Source organism: Zonotrichia leucophrys, chromosome 10 (assembly GCF_028769735.1).
Source record: "Zonotrichia leucophrys gambelii isolate GWCS_2022_RI chromosome 10, RI_Zleu_2.0, whole genome shotgun sequence".
Classification (NCBI taxonomy): Eukaryota; Metazoa; Chordata; class Aves; order Passeriformes; family Passerellidae; genus Zonotrichia; species Zonotrichia leucophrys.
Genome location: NC_088180.1, coordinates 10,379,758 through 10,396,795, shown reverse-complemented (window position 1 = coordinate 10,396,795; position 17,038 = coordinate 10,379,758). Strand labels below are relative to the sequence as shown.

At 41.9% G+C, this 17,038-nt stretch overlaps 1 protein-coding gene across 1 annotated transcript in view; it reads right to left on the bottom strand.

The window, feature by feature from the left end:
• TRPM7 (transient receptor potential cation channel subfamily M member 7) overlaps positions 1 to 6,856 on the bottom strand; it is a 50,789-nt gene extending 43,933 nt beyond the window's left edge. The window contains exon 1 of the mRNA XM_064721868.1: positions 6,728 to 6,856. Coding sequence (XP_064577938.1) covers positions 6,728 to 6,730 — 3 coding nt within the window. The 5' untranslated portion in view covers positions 6,731 to 6,856. The remainder of the gene's footprint in view (positions 1 to 6,727) is intronic.
• Positions 6,857 to 17,038: the final 10,182 nt, after the last annotated feature.

The following is a 17,038-nucleotide window of genomic DNA, read 5'->3' as shown; positions in this document are numbered from 1 at the left end:
AAGACTTGCACGACCTGCAGCAGCACCAGGGACAGGCTTTGAAAGGAAACAGCTTTTTCAGAGTGGCTCTAGCCACAATCTGGAATACGGCATTACACTCACAACACAAAGCCAATCTACATGCAATTTTAATAATGTTTACAGCACCATGACTGCCTTTGAACCTGTCCACATGGCTGCTGTGCTGAGCCCTGGCACATACATTAGTAGAATGCAGCTTTGCTTTCTCCTAACTCAAAGAAACAGGTTCAGCTTCCTGAGAAAGTCAAACAAGAATGGGAACAGCACTAAAAAGCAAATATGCTGCATGCTAAGAACACTGGAAAAAAAAACCAGCAATATTCTGTTACACAAGACACGTTACCAGCAGTAAATCATTTCCCAACAGAAAAAACCTGATGGGAGGGATCAAACTCATCTTGGTGCAGCTCAGTCCAGAGACAGACTGGAGCACAGCACATCTGGTAAAAACAAGTGATCCTGAATCTGCTAGCACACATTCAGAAAAGCAGGTCAAGAAAAACATCCTCTGTGAACAATGATTTAGATACAGGAGTACTCATGAATAGCCACCAAGTGCCCACAGTACAATTAAGGCTACAAATCAATTTGGTTTATACTTTGAAGAGGCCATGGAACCTGACTTGTGTTGGCACAGCTCCATCCATGCCTGTGCACAAGGCAGAGACCCAGAAAACATCCATGTGCCGTGGGTGATGCACAGAGGAACTGAACACTCCCTAAGGCAACAGCACAAACCAAATCCCAGGCACCTTGGAGGAGGCTTCAGTCCAGCCTCACAGCTCCTGTCAAGCCTGGGCTGCCACAATCCCATTTGCCTAAGCCTCTGCACATGATCCCAACCTATCTCATACCAGCAGCAGCATTTGTGCAGTCACATGGAAGCTGGTTCAGGGAAATGACCAACAAAATAATCCACAAAAAAAAAAAAGGAAAGGAGGTGATGGGAAGTTTATTCAAATCAGATCCCCAGCAACTGAGCACAAGGAAGCACAAAGGGACAGGTGAAAGGGTGAAAGGGACACAGCCAGGTTTTATAGGAGTTTTGACTGGATTACAACACACCTTTAAGAAGAGCTTTGGCATATATGGGAACAGCCAGCAAAGGGCCTGAACAGCAACCCTTACCCTGAGGTAATTACCCTGCAACACATCTCAAGCACTCCAGGTCAGTCAGAAAAGATATTGCCAATAAAATGAGTAAGAGTGGGAAGGACTGGGCTGCTAAATAACACTAGCTCTAGGACAGCCCAACTCTAGAAATTTTTAAGCAATAAGTGCTTGTGTAATTAAGTTTTCCTAATAAAGCATCTGGAAATCCATTTGCAGAAGGCATAAATTTAGATTTGTTTATTAAACTTAAACTTTTAGAGCCAAATTTTTCAAGTCCACATCTCACAAAAACTGCAGCATTAGAGAAAAAAATAGCAGACATTTGGGTAAGAACCATCAGCCAGGGATAGCCTGCAAAATTCAACCCAGCATAAGGGGACTAGGACTACAAAGTGAAAATTCTGAGCAGAGGTGACAAGAATCAAGTAGATAAGGTAAAGAAAATGAGTAGAGGTAATGGGAACAAAGCAGGGCACAAAAGCTGGGATTCAATTACAAAAACCATTGTGCTACCACTGACTGAGCTGTAACAGACACTTTCCCAGCCTTTGAGGATTACAGAGTTATGGTGAAAGGCTGAACACCTAGATTAAACTCATTTACAGTTGTAACTGAGAAAATATACTCAAGCTAGAATGATTTAGTGTAAAACAGCAAAAATACACTTCATTAATCACCCAAAAGGTTGTCAGTAAAAAAATCAAACCAAAAAATTAAAATCAGCAAACCAGAACTTAATTGCTATATGCCAATTCTCAAAACTACAACTTCTTTCTTTTTTTTTTTTTTTAATCTCCTCAGTTTAGCAGTAAACAATTACAGGCAGAATCCAATAGCACTGGGAGTCATAACAAAGAAAAAAAACTAGACCAGGCTGTTACAGATCTTGAAAAAGAGGTGCAATGCTCACCAAATCAAAGAGGAGCTGGTAAATTGCTAGTAAATTCCTATCAGTAAGTGTAGACATTGGTAAGACTCACATACACGTGCATAGTTTTCAAAAACTAGAAACACACAACTACACTTATAGAAACTGTGTATTGGCCTGGTGCATGCTCCTTGCAAAACACATGATTTGCATTTAAACAAAATAAGCACTTGGCGTTGGACGGTATATGATGTAAATTAGGGCTCTCCACAGACAGGCTGAAGTCCCATTAAAGCTTCAGAGGGTTTGCCATAGCTGTTTCTGAAGCTGGATGACCTAAAAACATCAGTTGTCCAACTACATGCAGCACAGTGCTAACTTGATTACTGAATCAGCCTCTACAATTCAGATTTTCCAGCTATAAAAAATCAACAGATATACCATCACACAAATCTTACTCCATCCTCTTTGAGCTGAGAACAAATGAAACAAAGATGGCTTGACATACATTAACTCAGCAATTGCACATTTGCAATACACACAGTGATCAAACATTGCAGAAATCATGACAACAAAATGCTCAAGCTAGAATGAGTTTGTACAAATCTTCAGGAAAAAAAAAACTTACATGGCTCTTAATAATATAAAGATTAAATAAACTAACTGTAATGCAACTCTTAGGATTTTTTTTAAGAAACACAGAAATCCCCATAATTAAGATTCAATCCAAGCCTACAGTTTCAGTAGAATTTGAACTTTGGTTTAATTAAGGGGCAAAAACTGCACAACTTATAAACCCAGCTTGAATGTGCTGTTGGTTTGGTACCATACTTAAAGTTCTCCTTGGCAATTAACCACATCTATCTTACAGACTAATCCTGCAACACCCTTATACCATATGCTGTCAAACCACCTGCCACAGCTAAATATTCTGCCCTTTCATAAAGCAGTTTTCAGACCTACCAGCACCACTATTAGCAATACAGTTATTTTACTCCCTGTATTCCCCATATGTTCAGGACACTTTTCATCCAGTTTTGGGAAGGAAAAAGAAGTCGTATACAGTTTATCTCTTGTATTTTTATATTTTATTATCCCATCAGAAGTTCACTGGCCTTTCCTTCTTAGAAAGAACACAGGAGTAAAAACTGTCCTCTGCTCACCTAGCAGCAATTAGGCTACCTGTGTGGTCCCTTCTTCTATGCAAAAATTATAATAGCTGGGGAAAAAAAATCAAACTCAGGTTGTTCTCTGGGTCCAGCACACCTGGCAGTTAAAGAAAGTGGCTCACATTCTACATGCTAAGCAAAATATAGGTGTAAAGGCTGAAAGAAACTCACCACGCCTCAAGAAAGCCAGCACTCCATCAGGGGAACAGCTGTGATGGAGACTGCTCCTGGCACCCACTGCTGCTCAGGGCTGTGGTCCCACCCAGGAAGGGTGCAGCTGCTCAGCTGCTTAATGACTGGCTGCTACCAAAAACTCAAATAACCACCTGCACATCCTCCCTGCCCTCCTGCACATCCTCCCTGCCCTCCTGCACAGCAGCAGGGATGCCCAGCTAATCCTGTGCTGAGCCAGGACGGGGAGCAAAGCTGGCCAACACTAAGGTTTTGGGAGTTTACTTTTTCTGTTCTTTTGTTAGATTAGTTTTCTGTTACTTAAAACACAAAAACACCTACAATTTAAGCACAAGAAAAGCCAAACTTCCCATAATAAAAATAACAGAAAGCAAAGATTAGGCAGACCACTTTCAGTACTGGCTGTATCACGATACATGACACCACCACCTCTATGTTCTCATTATGTGAGGAAAGCAAAGGGATTAAATTTAAAAAAAAAAGACAATAACAAGACTGCAGAGATTACAATAGAGGAAAGAGGGCTTCAGGCCAGAGAATACAAAGAAAGTGTGCAACAAAAGTTCAAGTTTACCACAGGTCAAGTGGAGTATTTTTTGTAGAACCAATGAAGCACAGACTCACTGGTCAGGGGCCACAGCCATTTGTCAGTATCAGAGGTAAAAAGTGACATAGCTTTAATAATTATGCAAGTATCTTATCCAAATACACACAGAGAATGAGATTAATCAGTAATTTATCTGATGAAAAGTCAGCTGCTGAAATTTCAACCACTGAAGGTAAAATGCACCAAGACAGAATTACTCACAGACACAATGAACCTCACCCCAAAACCAAAATCTCAATTCTGAAAAACACACACACTGATTTTACTATCAGTCTGCCCTTAAAAAAGTGAGGAAAAGAAACAGAACTAATGTTGCTTGTTTCAGGAAATAAACAGGGCATGTAAATGTCATAGTTTCATGAAATAAACAGGGCATGTAAATATCACAGCCAACATAGACGTTGCTGAACGAAACTTGAAATTCCAAAAGAAATAAATATCAGCTAAAAAAAAGACAAAGACATTTTTCAGGTTAAATATTTTGGCATGAGAAGTATCATTTCATATTGTCTTGGTATTTCAAAGCCCTAAAACACAGAAATCCATTGTGAAGCCTTTCAAGACTGCAAAATTCTATCAAGCATCTCTCTTCCCACACAATTTTTGACAAGTCTTCTTAGAGATTTATTTGCAACATTTCTGGTGTCAAAGAGCAAACTCTATCAGTCAGTTACTGAAGTTCAAAACAATATTTTTCTATTTAGAAAAAGTTCATCTGTCATGACTGTCCACAAGGATTGAATGGTTAACAGAAATGCACCTCATGAATGGGCCATGAAAGAGAGGCATGAAAAATTTGGGTGTTGGTCCGAAGTTTCCAGGAAAGGGAAGCACAGCAAGTGGTGAAGATAAGGATGAGAAAAAGAGAGGACTTTAGATGCTGCAGTCTATCACCAGCAGAGCAGAGAAAGCTGGGCTGATGTGGTAAGAGAAAATGGTAATGCAGCAAGACTAGTTAGGCAGAGCCTCAAGGGACAAGAAAATAAATGAAAGTTTAAAACACAATGGAGCAACTCTCTCCAAGACAATCCACGTGGGGAGATAGATGATCTGATACAGATAGTGAGAGATAACTGTCAAATGCAAGGTGATGTTTCAAGGTGCCTTTGTATGACAAGTGAACATTACCCTTCCACTGCTGAGCTCAAGCAAGCAAAAAAGTATCAAAGTACAACATCAGGAAACCAAGGTACAAACAGTCCAAACTCAGCCGAAAGAGCTCCACATGCACAAAGGTTCCCCCCTCCTGCCTTGAAATAGCAAAGTCAAGAATGGCCTCCTACCAGAAGGTATGAAGGATGATCTAGCAGACATTTATCTCACCCACACAGACACATTTTTTTTAAGACTGAACAGCCGGAATTGCCACATTGAACGACTCATTCCTTAGAATAATTCCTGATTTAATGTTGGACACCGTCCAGCAATTATTCAAAGTTGCTAAATAGTCATGGAGCAGCAGGGAAATTTTTAGCAAAATGAGCTTGCATAAAATGTCCTATATTCATCTCAACCAAAGCACCTGTTTAACAGAGGTTTCAAAACATTTGGTAAACACACAGCAAATATTAAACGCTGCAAACACACTACAATGCCAGAAAGGCTGCTGAGCCTCAAATTTACAGAACCATGATGGTTTAAAACAATCTGTACGTTTCTAGGCTATGTCAGCACCAAAAAAAAAAAAAAACACCTACCAGAGATAAATTTAAAAAATTAAATAAAAGAACCCAAATCCTCTACTCCTCAAAACAAAACCCAACACCAAACCGCTCCAGGTGAGAAGAGTAGGTACCACGCAAGTGGCAGATGCCAAGCACTCTTTCAAGTCAGAATGGAAGGTTGCATTTGCAGCTTCTTCCTAGAAGAGTGCTGGATTTGCAGTTTCTAGAAGAACACAACCCTACTTTTCCACATAGTTCACAGATATACTCAGAAATGGAAGATTCGTAGGCACGAATCCCCATGGTTTTTAAGAAAACGCCGTGAAATAAAACACCTTTATTTAAAATGAAACAAAGCATCTTACTAGAAGTTCAAACAGACTGTAGAAATCCATATATTTAGACTTGTCACTTATATTTTCAAAATTACTTGAAAGCACTTGATGCGATAAACCACCCTAAATTTTTTAAATATTACGGAACAAACTTATAGGGATGAACAACCGTTTAACAGCCAGAATATAGAGCTGGATTTGAAACTGTTTTCTTTGGAGACACTCATACATCTCTAAGTATACATATGCTCCCTTACGCATAACATGTTGTAACTGCAAAAATGAAATATGAAATAGGTGTAAGGATGAGAAGGGAAGGACTGCTGCAGCCCAGAGAATACACCGTGCGAATTCCGGTTTCAGACCAGACCACCACGGCGAACAGAGACAGCACTAACGGGGAGTTCTCGTTTCTAAGCGCTGCGGTGCCACCGCTCAGGGCGCGGAGGGTGCGCGGGAGCGGCGGCTGCCCCGGGCACGGCGCGATGAGGGCGGCGGCGGCGGCGGGAGCCTCGCCCGGCGGCGCGGGGCATTCCCGGCCGGCAGCTCCGGGCCCGCGGGCGGGAGAGCAGCGGGGGCCGGCAGCGCGGAGCCCGAGCGTCCCCTCCGGCCCGGGCAGCGCGGCGGCGGCGGGAGGCGGCCGGGACCCGCAGCAGCCGGCTGGGACAGGTCTGATCCGGCGGCCCCGTCCCTGCCCCCTCCCCGCCGGGCGCGCCCGGCCCCGCCGCCCCGGCACCCCCGCAGCCCGCGGCTCTCACCATTCTCCTCAGGGCCGGGCTGGGTCTCGGCGCCGACTCTGGTTCTCCTCCCGCCGGGCAGCTCCTGCTCGTGGTTCGGCGTCGGCGGTGGCGGGGCCTGTCTCCATCTATCGGGGCTGGGCTCGGCGGCAGCGGAGGGCTGGGTGGGGAGCGGCCGGGCGAGGACGACGCTCCGGGGACGAAGGGAGGCGCGGGACGCGGAGGACGGCTCTGGTTCGGCTCCGCACCGGGACTCAGGGCTGGCGGCGGTCTCGGCCCGGCGCCTCTTTCTCATAATTGTGCGACTCGGCCGGCGGAGGAGCCGCGGCGCTGCCGCGTCAGCGCGCACCGCCCCCGGCAGGAGGAGGGGGCTGGCGGGGCGGTGCTGCCCGCCCGGGTCCCCTCGGGGCGGGCCGGACCGGCCGCGGGTGTTAGGGGGGCTCTCGGCCGCTCCGCAGCACCGGTGAGCCCCGAGCGGGGTCCCGAGAGACCCGGAGAAAGCGTCAGCCGCTGCGGGCGGGCAGGCGGCCGTGCTGCCCTGTGCTGCCGGTGAGGTGAAGGCGGAAATGTTAAAAATGGAGCTTCCGAGAGAGAAACCCGGCTGGCTGGGGAGGCGCGGCTCGCAGAGGAGCCCCGCAGAGGCAGCGGCTCCGCTCGCGTGGGGCTGCCGTGCGTGTTCCCGAGGGCACGGAGCCCGCAGGGACGGGGCTCCTCGGCCCGGCTCCATCCCGTGGGCTCTGCCCCCTGAGGGGACCCGGCCTTGCTCCTGTCAGAGCCGCAGGGCAGCGAGCAGCCTCAGCTCACATTAGTTCACGCTTTTCTTGCCAGCCCTGCTCGCACATGGCACTGCCGCCATTAGCTCCGCGTCGGAGGCATCTTCTAACAGGCCTGAGCCAAACTGGAGGAAATTCCGTTTGGGAGGGAAAAGGAGGATGCTTTTCTTCCACTTCAGTCCACTCAGTTTCCCGTTTAGATTAGGAAGTGCCCAGGGGAGGAACCTTGTCTTTGTCCCTGTATGCAATCTGCAAACTAGGAGAATCAGTTCCACAAATTAAAAGCTTCATACAATAATTTCTGCTATATATGTCATTATACAGCTTTTGCAACAACCTCTGTGCTAGAGTAAACGGCATTTGTAAGGGAAGAATAAGAGATTGGATTTGGCGTAAATTATTTGTGTCCCTTAAATAAAATAAAATAAAAAAAAAGAGATCCTAGAAAAATCTCTCGTCTCTTTCTGAAATACCATGACCATACAAGAGCAGTAATTATATATAAACTCAATCCAAACATTCAAAGTCATTTAAAACTTTTGGTTTTTCATATCAGGTTTGATAATTTTCAGCTGGGAGTTATCTCTCTCCCCTTGCTGCAGAATGCCAGCATTAGCGTTGGGCTGAGCTGACGTGTGCTCTCACCTGGACCCTGGGCTTGTGCATCACAGGGTAACAGAGTCCACTCCAATGATCAGACAGGCACGATCAGAAATCAAACCCAGCATTAATTTGCAGCAGTCACTTTAGCCTTTTTTTTTCCTTGCCCTTTTTTTTTTTTAACACAACTGTAGCTAACAAGAAACAAAACATTCTTGCATTAACAGCCATTTAGCAGGGCAAGTCCAGTTGTAAATTCTGTGTCTGAAGACCTTTGCTGCAGACAATAGGTGCAAATTTGGGAAGCCCCAGCAGCTGAGGCATCCTGCTCAAATTAGTGTGTTGCAGGGAGTTCCTCAGCTGCAGGGGAGCTCCTAATGCTTGTTTTAAGTTAACTTCAGAAGAATTCCTGCTATCTTACATAGATATGAAAATTAGGCTCTTAGGACTCTCAATTTCCATAGAAATGGAAAATTAGGCTTTTCCAGGAAAAACTGTTCTGAGTACATGATCACACAACAAAGAGGCTCCATTCACTCTCTTACTGCGTAGAAGTCCCAAGCCTGCTGATCTGCCACTACTTGTTCCTGCCCAGATTCCCATGTGCTAGTTCTTGGCGAAGGGAGCAGGAACAGAAGGAGCAATGGAAGACCAGTAATTTTTTTTTTTTTAAATGGTTCAAGAATCTTCCAAATTAGAGAAAATGGGGGATTTTTGAATTCTTCAGTTGATACCATAAAGCATTTATGAGAAATCACCTCATTCCTTCTCGCTCTCTCCCTCTTTTTCCCTTTCTGATTAATTGATCTAAAGCTCACATCCCACATTAGATGAATGAGTCAGTTCTTCTATTACAAGATTTTCTTCACCTCATCTCACAGCAATACTTGGGCTACACTGATTTGATTATCCTGATTGTCATGTTGGCCTCTTAAGTTTCATATTTGTAAATCCAAGAGCTAGAAGAAGCAAGGAAATTAGGAAAAAATAGCTGAAGACCAACCTGGGTATTAGTCTTCTCTGGTACAAGCTATTAGTTTAGGAGAATGTGTGTAAGGTGAGGAATTTCCATGCCTTGGTTTCCTGTTGATCCTGCAAAACTGAGATCAACATCAAACTGTTTCAGAGTTCAGCTGCGATAAGCTCAGTTGGAAAGAGCACATTGTTTCAGGAACAGCTTGGGATGAAAATGAAAGGAAAGTGAGTCATCAACATCCTCTGTGCCTCGTGCTGTCTGGGGGAGCGTGAGCCTTCGGTGCTGCGGAGGCAAGGCCACGGCAGCAGAGTGACACACATCCCTGTGACCTGGCACTGAGGCACAGTCACCTCAGATCCTCCTACTACCTTGATCAGCCCGTGCAGAACATGGCATGATTTGACCCTAAACTAGCAGTTAGTCATTCAAAAGGTGAATTCTTGTACATTCAGATGTTAAATCTTGTATTTGCTACTTGTCTTCTAAGTGTTACCTTTCATTCACACCAAAAGTCAACTCAAAATTCCTCTATCTCCTTCCAAATCAACACTCTTCAGCTGTGAATGACAAGGAAATAATGAATCATTATTTTATACCTTATGGCAGTTAAGGGCCATTAACCTGAAGCAAGCTTCTGCTATCTCAGATTGAATATAACTGTTTTTAAAAAAACTCCTTTTGTTATGTGGTTCCCATATCTTATTTTGATATCTCAAATCAAGCTATCAGTCTGTCCTTGACACATTTATGGTGTAAACATCACTAGACCTAGTAGAGTTTGTGATGTCAACTCCAATAGATTTTATATCCCATTTAACCAACTGTAACTGGATTTCAATGTAAGTGCTAAAGGATAAGAAACCTTTCTTGGGAAGCTCTTATCTCAATATTGCAATGCCCAGTAGCCAGGATGCTGCCCTTTGGTTGCTCACCCTCACATGGATTAAACACTGACTCATGCTTAGGAAAAAAACCACAGCATTCCAATTGATGGGAAACTAAATGAGTTACCATTAAATGAAGGTGACCCGGTTTTGATTTTGTTTGTTTGACACTATTAAAAGTTTTACTAGATATGTGCTATAACTCTGAATTTGTTCAAAATAAATTCTAGAGTTCAAGCAGTTAAACAAGTTGCAAATGCTAACTGATAAGGAGATCTAGTTAATGTCCCACTCAAAGCCAAACAGATTCTCTGTAGAAAACATTTTTTTGTCCCACAGTGAAGTAATCTGTGGCAGAAAAGAGTTATTATTTATTCACTTTTCATATTTTTGAAACAGGGGTGAATTCTCCCAAATGCCTTATTTTTTCTATGGCCACAGGTTTGTCCTTTTCTGACTTACCCAGGTAAATAATTTCTCCAGCTACAGCTGTAGAGGTAACTCAGCAGTTTACATTCAGACTGCTACTCCTAAAAACTGAAGATAACTTTTTTTTTTTTCCTCACATGGAACTTTAAAATTTGTCAAGTAAGGCAAAAACATACAATGACACAGATTAACGGGATCTGAAGGTCCCCTCCATTATTTGTGGAAGATTTTCTGTGCTGATGTTGCTGATTTTTTGTGACATTTGTCCAATACCTTTCATATAATATACCAAACAACATTACAATCACATAACTTGGCAACAATTCAAAATATAACATTTCAGAATGGGATGAAGAAAAAACAGCTAGGAAGAGGCTTCTTGCCATTGAAACTGGGGAAAATAAAAGTTAAAAAATTTGTAACTTCACAGTTTTTAAATGGTTTAGTTATTTCAGTTACTTTGTTGGTTTGTGGTACAACTCAGAGTCACACATCTTCTGAAGAGGTCCTGAAGTTTTAGTAATATCTTTGCATTATATCAAGGTTCCTTAAAAGCAAAAAGCAGTTAAGCTAAGCAATGTGTTAGCTTTAACAGCTGAGATATATTCCCTCAAAAGAAACAGGCATACAGAAATAGGTCATAAAATCCAGGGTAAATTCAAGCCACACCAGAAGAATAATGTACAAAAAGTTAATTTTGTATATTTAACAGTCATTAAACAAATTATCCCCTGTGACTGATTCAGACTCCAATCTCAGAGACAATAGATGTCTTTAAATTCAAATAACAAAATTGCTCAGGTGTTAAAGTCTTAAAACATTGGCATCTCTGTACCACACAGCCCCAGAGAGGGGGGCATGGCTTTGGAGATAAGAGAGCTGATCTGCTGTCACCTGAAGGCCACCAGTGCAGTTCAGCTCCTCTCTAACAACTGCATGTAAGTGTTAACTAAGGGCCAGAGCATAAGGCAAGGTCAGACAGAGGCTTGGGGACGCAGATGCAGGGAATGGCACCTGAGGCTTCTCAGTTGTTCGGTGCTTTGCTGGCAATGGCAAATCCCCACTAACCCAGGGAAGGACTGGAGGGTGGCTTTCTGATTTCTGCTTTCTGATGGCTGCACAAAGGGCTCGATGACCAAACACACCAAGCTCAGAGTGCAAAACCAGTAACTCCAGTTCGACTTTGTGCTAGCACTCCTCACATCCAAATTATGCAACAGAGAGTGTGGGTTTTCAGTTTAAAAATCTGCATTAAAGATATTCCATAGTAATAGCAAGGGATATCAAGTTAATGAGGTTTATTGAGCACAGGCAATTCAGAATGTTCTTTTTACATGCTCCATGAGTGCACAAAAAGAGATACATTACCCAACCCATCATCTAAAGCAGAATGTAAGCAGATCCTGTATTTGGGAATATGATATGTTACTTCCTGCTCAGAAAATAGTGAGAGCTTAACCAACATAGGCCACAGCCTTGCACAGAACTGCCAAGGGTGTGCCTCCACACATCTCTATTTAGATGTGCAAAATCAGTAGCTGCCAGGAACTGTATGGGTGCATTTACAACATAATGGTGACCCTTTGCAAGATTTTATCACTGCCTGCCTTCAAAAATACAAGGAAAATGACTTTATCTCAGTCTCATTCCTTCTGAACCTTCTCCTCCCTTTAGCTTCTTAGAAAAGCTTCCCTGTGAAAATTGTTTCTGCTGCAATCTTTGAGCCTGTAAATTCTTGTGTTTTCATTGGCAGTGGAGCAGATGGTCAGCAGTGAGGTGGCCTTTGCACAGAGATGTTCCAGGTGCAAGACACAGACGTGCAGCATCTCCTTCCAGGACTGTGCTGCTGGAATCTTGAGCAGGGAAAGCAACAGCAGCTGAAGGTACCAGAATTTTACCAATACAAAAAGAGAAAGTTCACAGAGCTCTGCTTCTTGATGTTTTTGGTTTTTTTAAAATCCAAGGATAGGTAACCCAGAGTCAAAACATAAAATTTTATGTGACTCTATATGGGATAGGTCATAATTGTACAATTTGAAATTCTTACGAGATCGTGACCATGACAAAAATGTCACTTTGTCCTGCAGAAGCTTGCTCCTCTATTTCTTAGAGAAAGAGGTACCAGTGGGCATGCATTTGCTCTTGGTTCCATTGCTACTATAATGTAAATTTACTTAAATTTACTTTACCCAAGTTCACAAATTCCAACAGCCTTTTTGCAAAATATAGGGAGAACCAGCATGAACACATTTCAGCCTGATGAAACCGCAAAAACCCTTACTTTTTTTGTTTCCAAATCTAAGCCTGGCAGTTACACCACCATTAATGGAACCCCAGAAAGTCAGTGGGACCATCACATGCAAAAGATCAGCTTGTTTTAAGTTCCTGTTACTGGTGGCTTGAGCTGGTGGGCACGATGGCTGTGTTTGTTTTCACAGAGTCCAAAAGATCAAACCTCCTCATTTATGGTCTCCATACTGGAACAGAGGAACATATTATTGTCCAAGATTATGTGCAAAGTCACTTCAAATCACGCTGGTACTGCTCCAAATAGAAAAGAGGAAATAAAGGAGGTCCTATGTTCATGGGCAAGGAGAGAGCACAGAAACCAGACAGCAGAATACCCAAGAGCACACACCTAAAAAAAGCTGAAAGCTCTTTGATCTAAGCACCTTCTTGGTTAAAAGGTCTTTGAGCTGCAAGCAAAAACCTATTCTCAGCTATTTGATGTCCTGAGTATTCAGAGAAACAGGATCTTGCACATTCTTTATCAGTAAGAGGAATTCCAGAGATACCTGAGCTTCCACCATCAACCTTTCTCAAGAACACAAAACCTTGAACTTTGATTGCTCACCACTGACAAAAAGGATAACAGGCTGAGTTGCCCTTCTTTCCTCAAAAACTGTAGAGATAAAGCATTCACCCAGAAAATGTGCTGTATGGGCTACTTGAAAACAAAACAGTGTTTTAGCTTCTGAAAGCATTAGAAATCCAAAGACAACTTTTAAATAAATTTCAATCTGACAGTTTAGTATAAATTATTCCAAATGGAAAAAAAAAAAAAACAAACAAACAAACCTCAAACTCATGTTGGGGTGATAAAATATGAGTTTGTCCATGAATTAAAAAAAAAAAAAATATTGCCGATCATTGGAGCTGGAAAACAAGGAAAAAAAAAAAGCAACCACTTTATAACCAGAGCAGTAGAGGTGGAATGCTCCTCTGTGGGTTGCCTAGTTCCAGCAGACTGCCAAGGTCTGCGGCCACTTGTATTTTGTCTGTCTCCAAGGATGGAGACTCTACCACCTCTGTGTGCAACCTGTGCCAGTGCTTGACCAAACTCACAGGGGAAAGTTTATTTTTGTGTCTAAATGGAATTGTGTTGTAAAGATTGGACTGATCTAAAGTGTCAAGTTTAGAAGAAACTGTCTCTTCTACTTGCAATTTTGAGATTTACAGTTTAGCCAGTGTGTCAGAGGGAGCAGCCTTAATAATAATGGACTGCATGGGGAACAGACAGTGAAAAACAATTTTGCTGATTGCAGCTATGTCTGTTCTTCTTAACTTCTACTTTTTAAAAAGAGTAAATTCAAAGAGCATTTTGGAGGGTTCTCTCCCCATTAAGCACTCCCTTACTGTGACTCAAAGCTACTGGAACCTCTAGTGTACAAGTAAAAGAGACTTAAAATACCTAAGAACATGTTACATCCAAAGCACTGTATGCAGGGCTGTAGGGATGGCTCAAGGATCACACATCAAATGCACTCAGGTTCAGTGATTTTTTCTTTTTCCTTGCCAACACTCCCAACCCAGCCTGGGTTTCAAAACTGGAGGCTTGGCTGTTTCCTGCCCTCATGGCTAAGCACCTTCAGCTGAAGGATGCCTCTGCAGCACCAGTTCCTGGCTGACTGCAGGGAACTTGTTTCCATCAAGAACTTTGCAGCTGTGAAGTTTCCAGCTCACTGTTTCTCAGGTGTACTTTCAGGCAGCCTCAGCACTAACAAATGTGCAACAAGCATTTCCTGAGTCACACCAGGAAAATTGATGTAGCTCAATTCACTTCACTTCCTCCCTCTTCATCCCAGGGGAGAAAACAGAGAAAAGCAATGTACCAAATGCATCACACAGGTACTTACAAGTGGAATCATAACTTTGATACATCAAGAAAAACTGGAACTACAAATCCATGGGGTTGCATTATGGATTTTTAACTTGGTATTATGAAGTGTTAATTGTTTTGCCATGAACATTCATAGTAGGAAAAGGATGAGTTAGAACAAAGCAATTACTCAACTATTTTTTTCCAAGTAACATTTATTAATAACATTTTTAAGGTGATAACTTAAGAGTCATAAGGAAGGGGGCAGTTGTCAGTAAACATACAATGAAAAGGTAGTAAGATTTTTCTATTAAAGTATAACTAACAAGGCTTTTAACAGTGTTTAGCTCAACCAAATTTAATATTAAAAACATTCAAAATTGCTAGAAGTGTTGCAATCAGTTCTACTGAACTTATAAAAACCTCATTTCAGTAGTCAATACTAACCTACTATTTATATAAAATTTTAAACTCCATTCATAATTTTTGTAAACAAAGCACCTAAGCATTTGAAAGACAAAAAAAGTTAGTTTACATCCCACTAAATGGCAACACGTGTGTGAAACCTCAGGCATGATCAGGCATGGAGTATTATTAGGCACAGAACAAGACAGAGCTTCCACAGCCAGCTGCTGAATACACTTATGTTGCCAAAGGTCTTTTTTATTTATACTAATTCCATTATCACTTACAGCTGAAAATTTAATAAATCCTCCATGTGGAAGATTTCAAAGAGACAAAGAAGTCATCTTACATAGGTTTGTGAAGCTTCTGAGGATTTTCAATTGTACATGATTTTGAATGAGTTATGACTTCTTTATCTGCTTCAGGAATTTCCAGAAACTTCTTCAAAACCACTGAACTTTGGCAGATACTGGGCTTGTCAAAAAGCATAACACATCAGAAGACACATTTTCAGTCTGCTATTAAAACACTGAGGTATGCTTTAATTTATTATGAAATGCCAGTTAAATAAAACAGAAGATGACCACTGTACTCCGAGGCTGTCAGTTCAAGCTCGAGTCAAGGGGGGAACTACTGACATACAAAAACTGCTTTTAATTTCTATTTTCTTAGGGAAGCTGCAAACAAGGTGAGTTATCTTACCCGTATCAACTGGCACCACGCTCAATCTCTGTGAATGGCAACAACTGATATCCAGGCTGTCCTTTGTCTGCTCCTGACTCTTGCAAACAAAACTTTAAACTTGATATAAATTAGGTAAATTTGCAGTTAGCCTTTGTTAACTGCCCATACAGATTTTCAGTTGTCTTAATTAGCATACTTCCAAAGTAAATCTAGCTAAACTAGATTTAATCAGGGTAAATTTTCCTGAGCTGACATGCCCCAAACTGACTAGAAAGGTCTAGAGGTGACCTTCAAACAAAGGAGGCGCTGCAGGGAAGCCTCCATGGCCACTGCCCAGCATGTGCTTACTCAGTTGTTTTCTCCAGGGTTCTTGAACTTGTACTTGCTATAGGAATGACATTCATTTAAAGAATAGGAAAAATGTTTTAACAACTACCTGACATGACCACTAAGTGAACTCAGTGGTCTCCCCTTGTTGCCTTCTCCAGTTTTCTTTGGTGTCAAGTGTTAGCATTACAGCTATACAAATTTTCTATGCCTAATCCCCTCAATTTGCAGTTTCCTGAAAAAAGACCAGGTGTCAAACAAACTCAAACTCTTCTAAATGCAAACTAATGATTTAAACTACTTATCCTTTTTCCACGTCCTCAAAAGCAAAAACAAATTAAGATTAAACAAGTTAAACACATGCATTTGCCTTAGCTAACACAAGTACTACTTTGCACTATTCAAACCTGTTTTGTCTATCAGTTGCAAAGAATTTTCAAAAATACTTTTAAAAAAAGTATGGTGCAGATGCAAAAGGTAAAAAAAAAAACCAACCAAAAAAAACCTGTCCTGTTTTCCCCTATCCCTCTGAACTGATCCACAGCCAAATGAAGACCACAAACACACACCTACTTCCAACAGGTGAGAGAACCAGGCCAGTGCTTAACATCTTATCCCATCCCTTAAAATAGCACCTTCTGAGCAAAAAACCTCTTGCCTTCCACACCATCTTGTCTGTCAATTATTCCAGGAGTGGCACAGAAGTATTCAGGACTATGTGTAAGTGCCTCCCCTCTTTTATTATTTTTAAATGTTTGGACATGTATATAATCCAAAGACTTGCATCAAAGCTTAACAAATTTCACAATTAAGGCATAAGCCAGTGATACAATGAGGGGAAGTGGGGAGGAAGAGTTCACAACCCCACACTTAATTTGCCCTGTTATTTATTTCATGGCTCACAATGTACATCAACATACACACTGTTTACTGAATTACTTGTAGTAATGGAACTACAGTTTCATTCTTCAGTTGCTATAGTTACATTACTATCCAACTTCGCATTCAAAATCTGGAAGGAAAACATATGAAGGGTACTTCATTATTTTTTTTCAAAGAAACCTAACTAGTCTTAATCAAAACTTTAAAAGAACATTTCACTTACAATGATATGGGCAAGCAACTTTTATAAAAATATACTGTATAGAAACACAG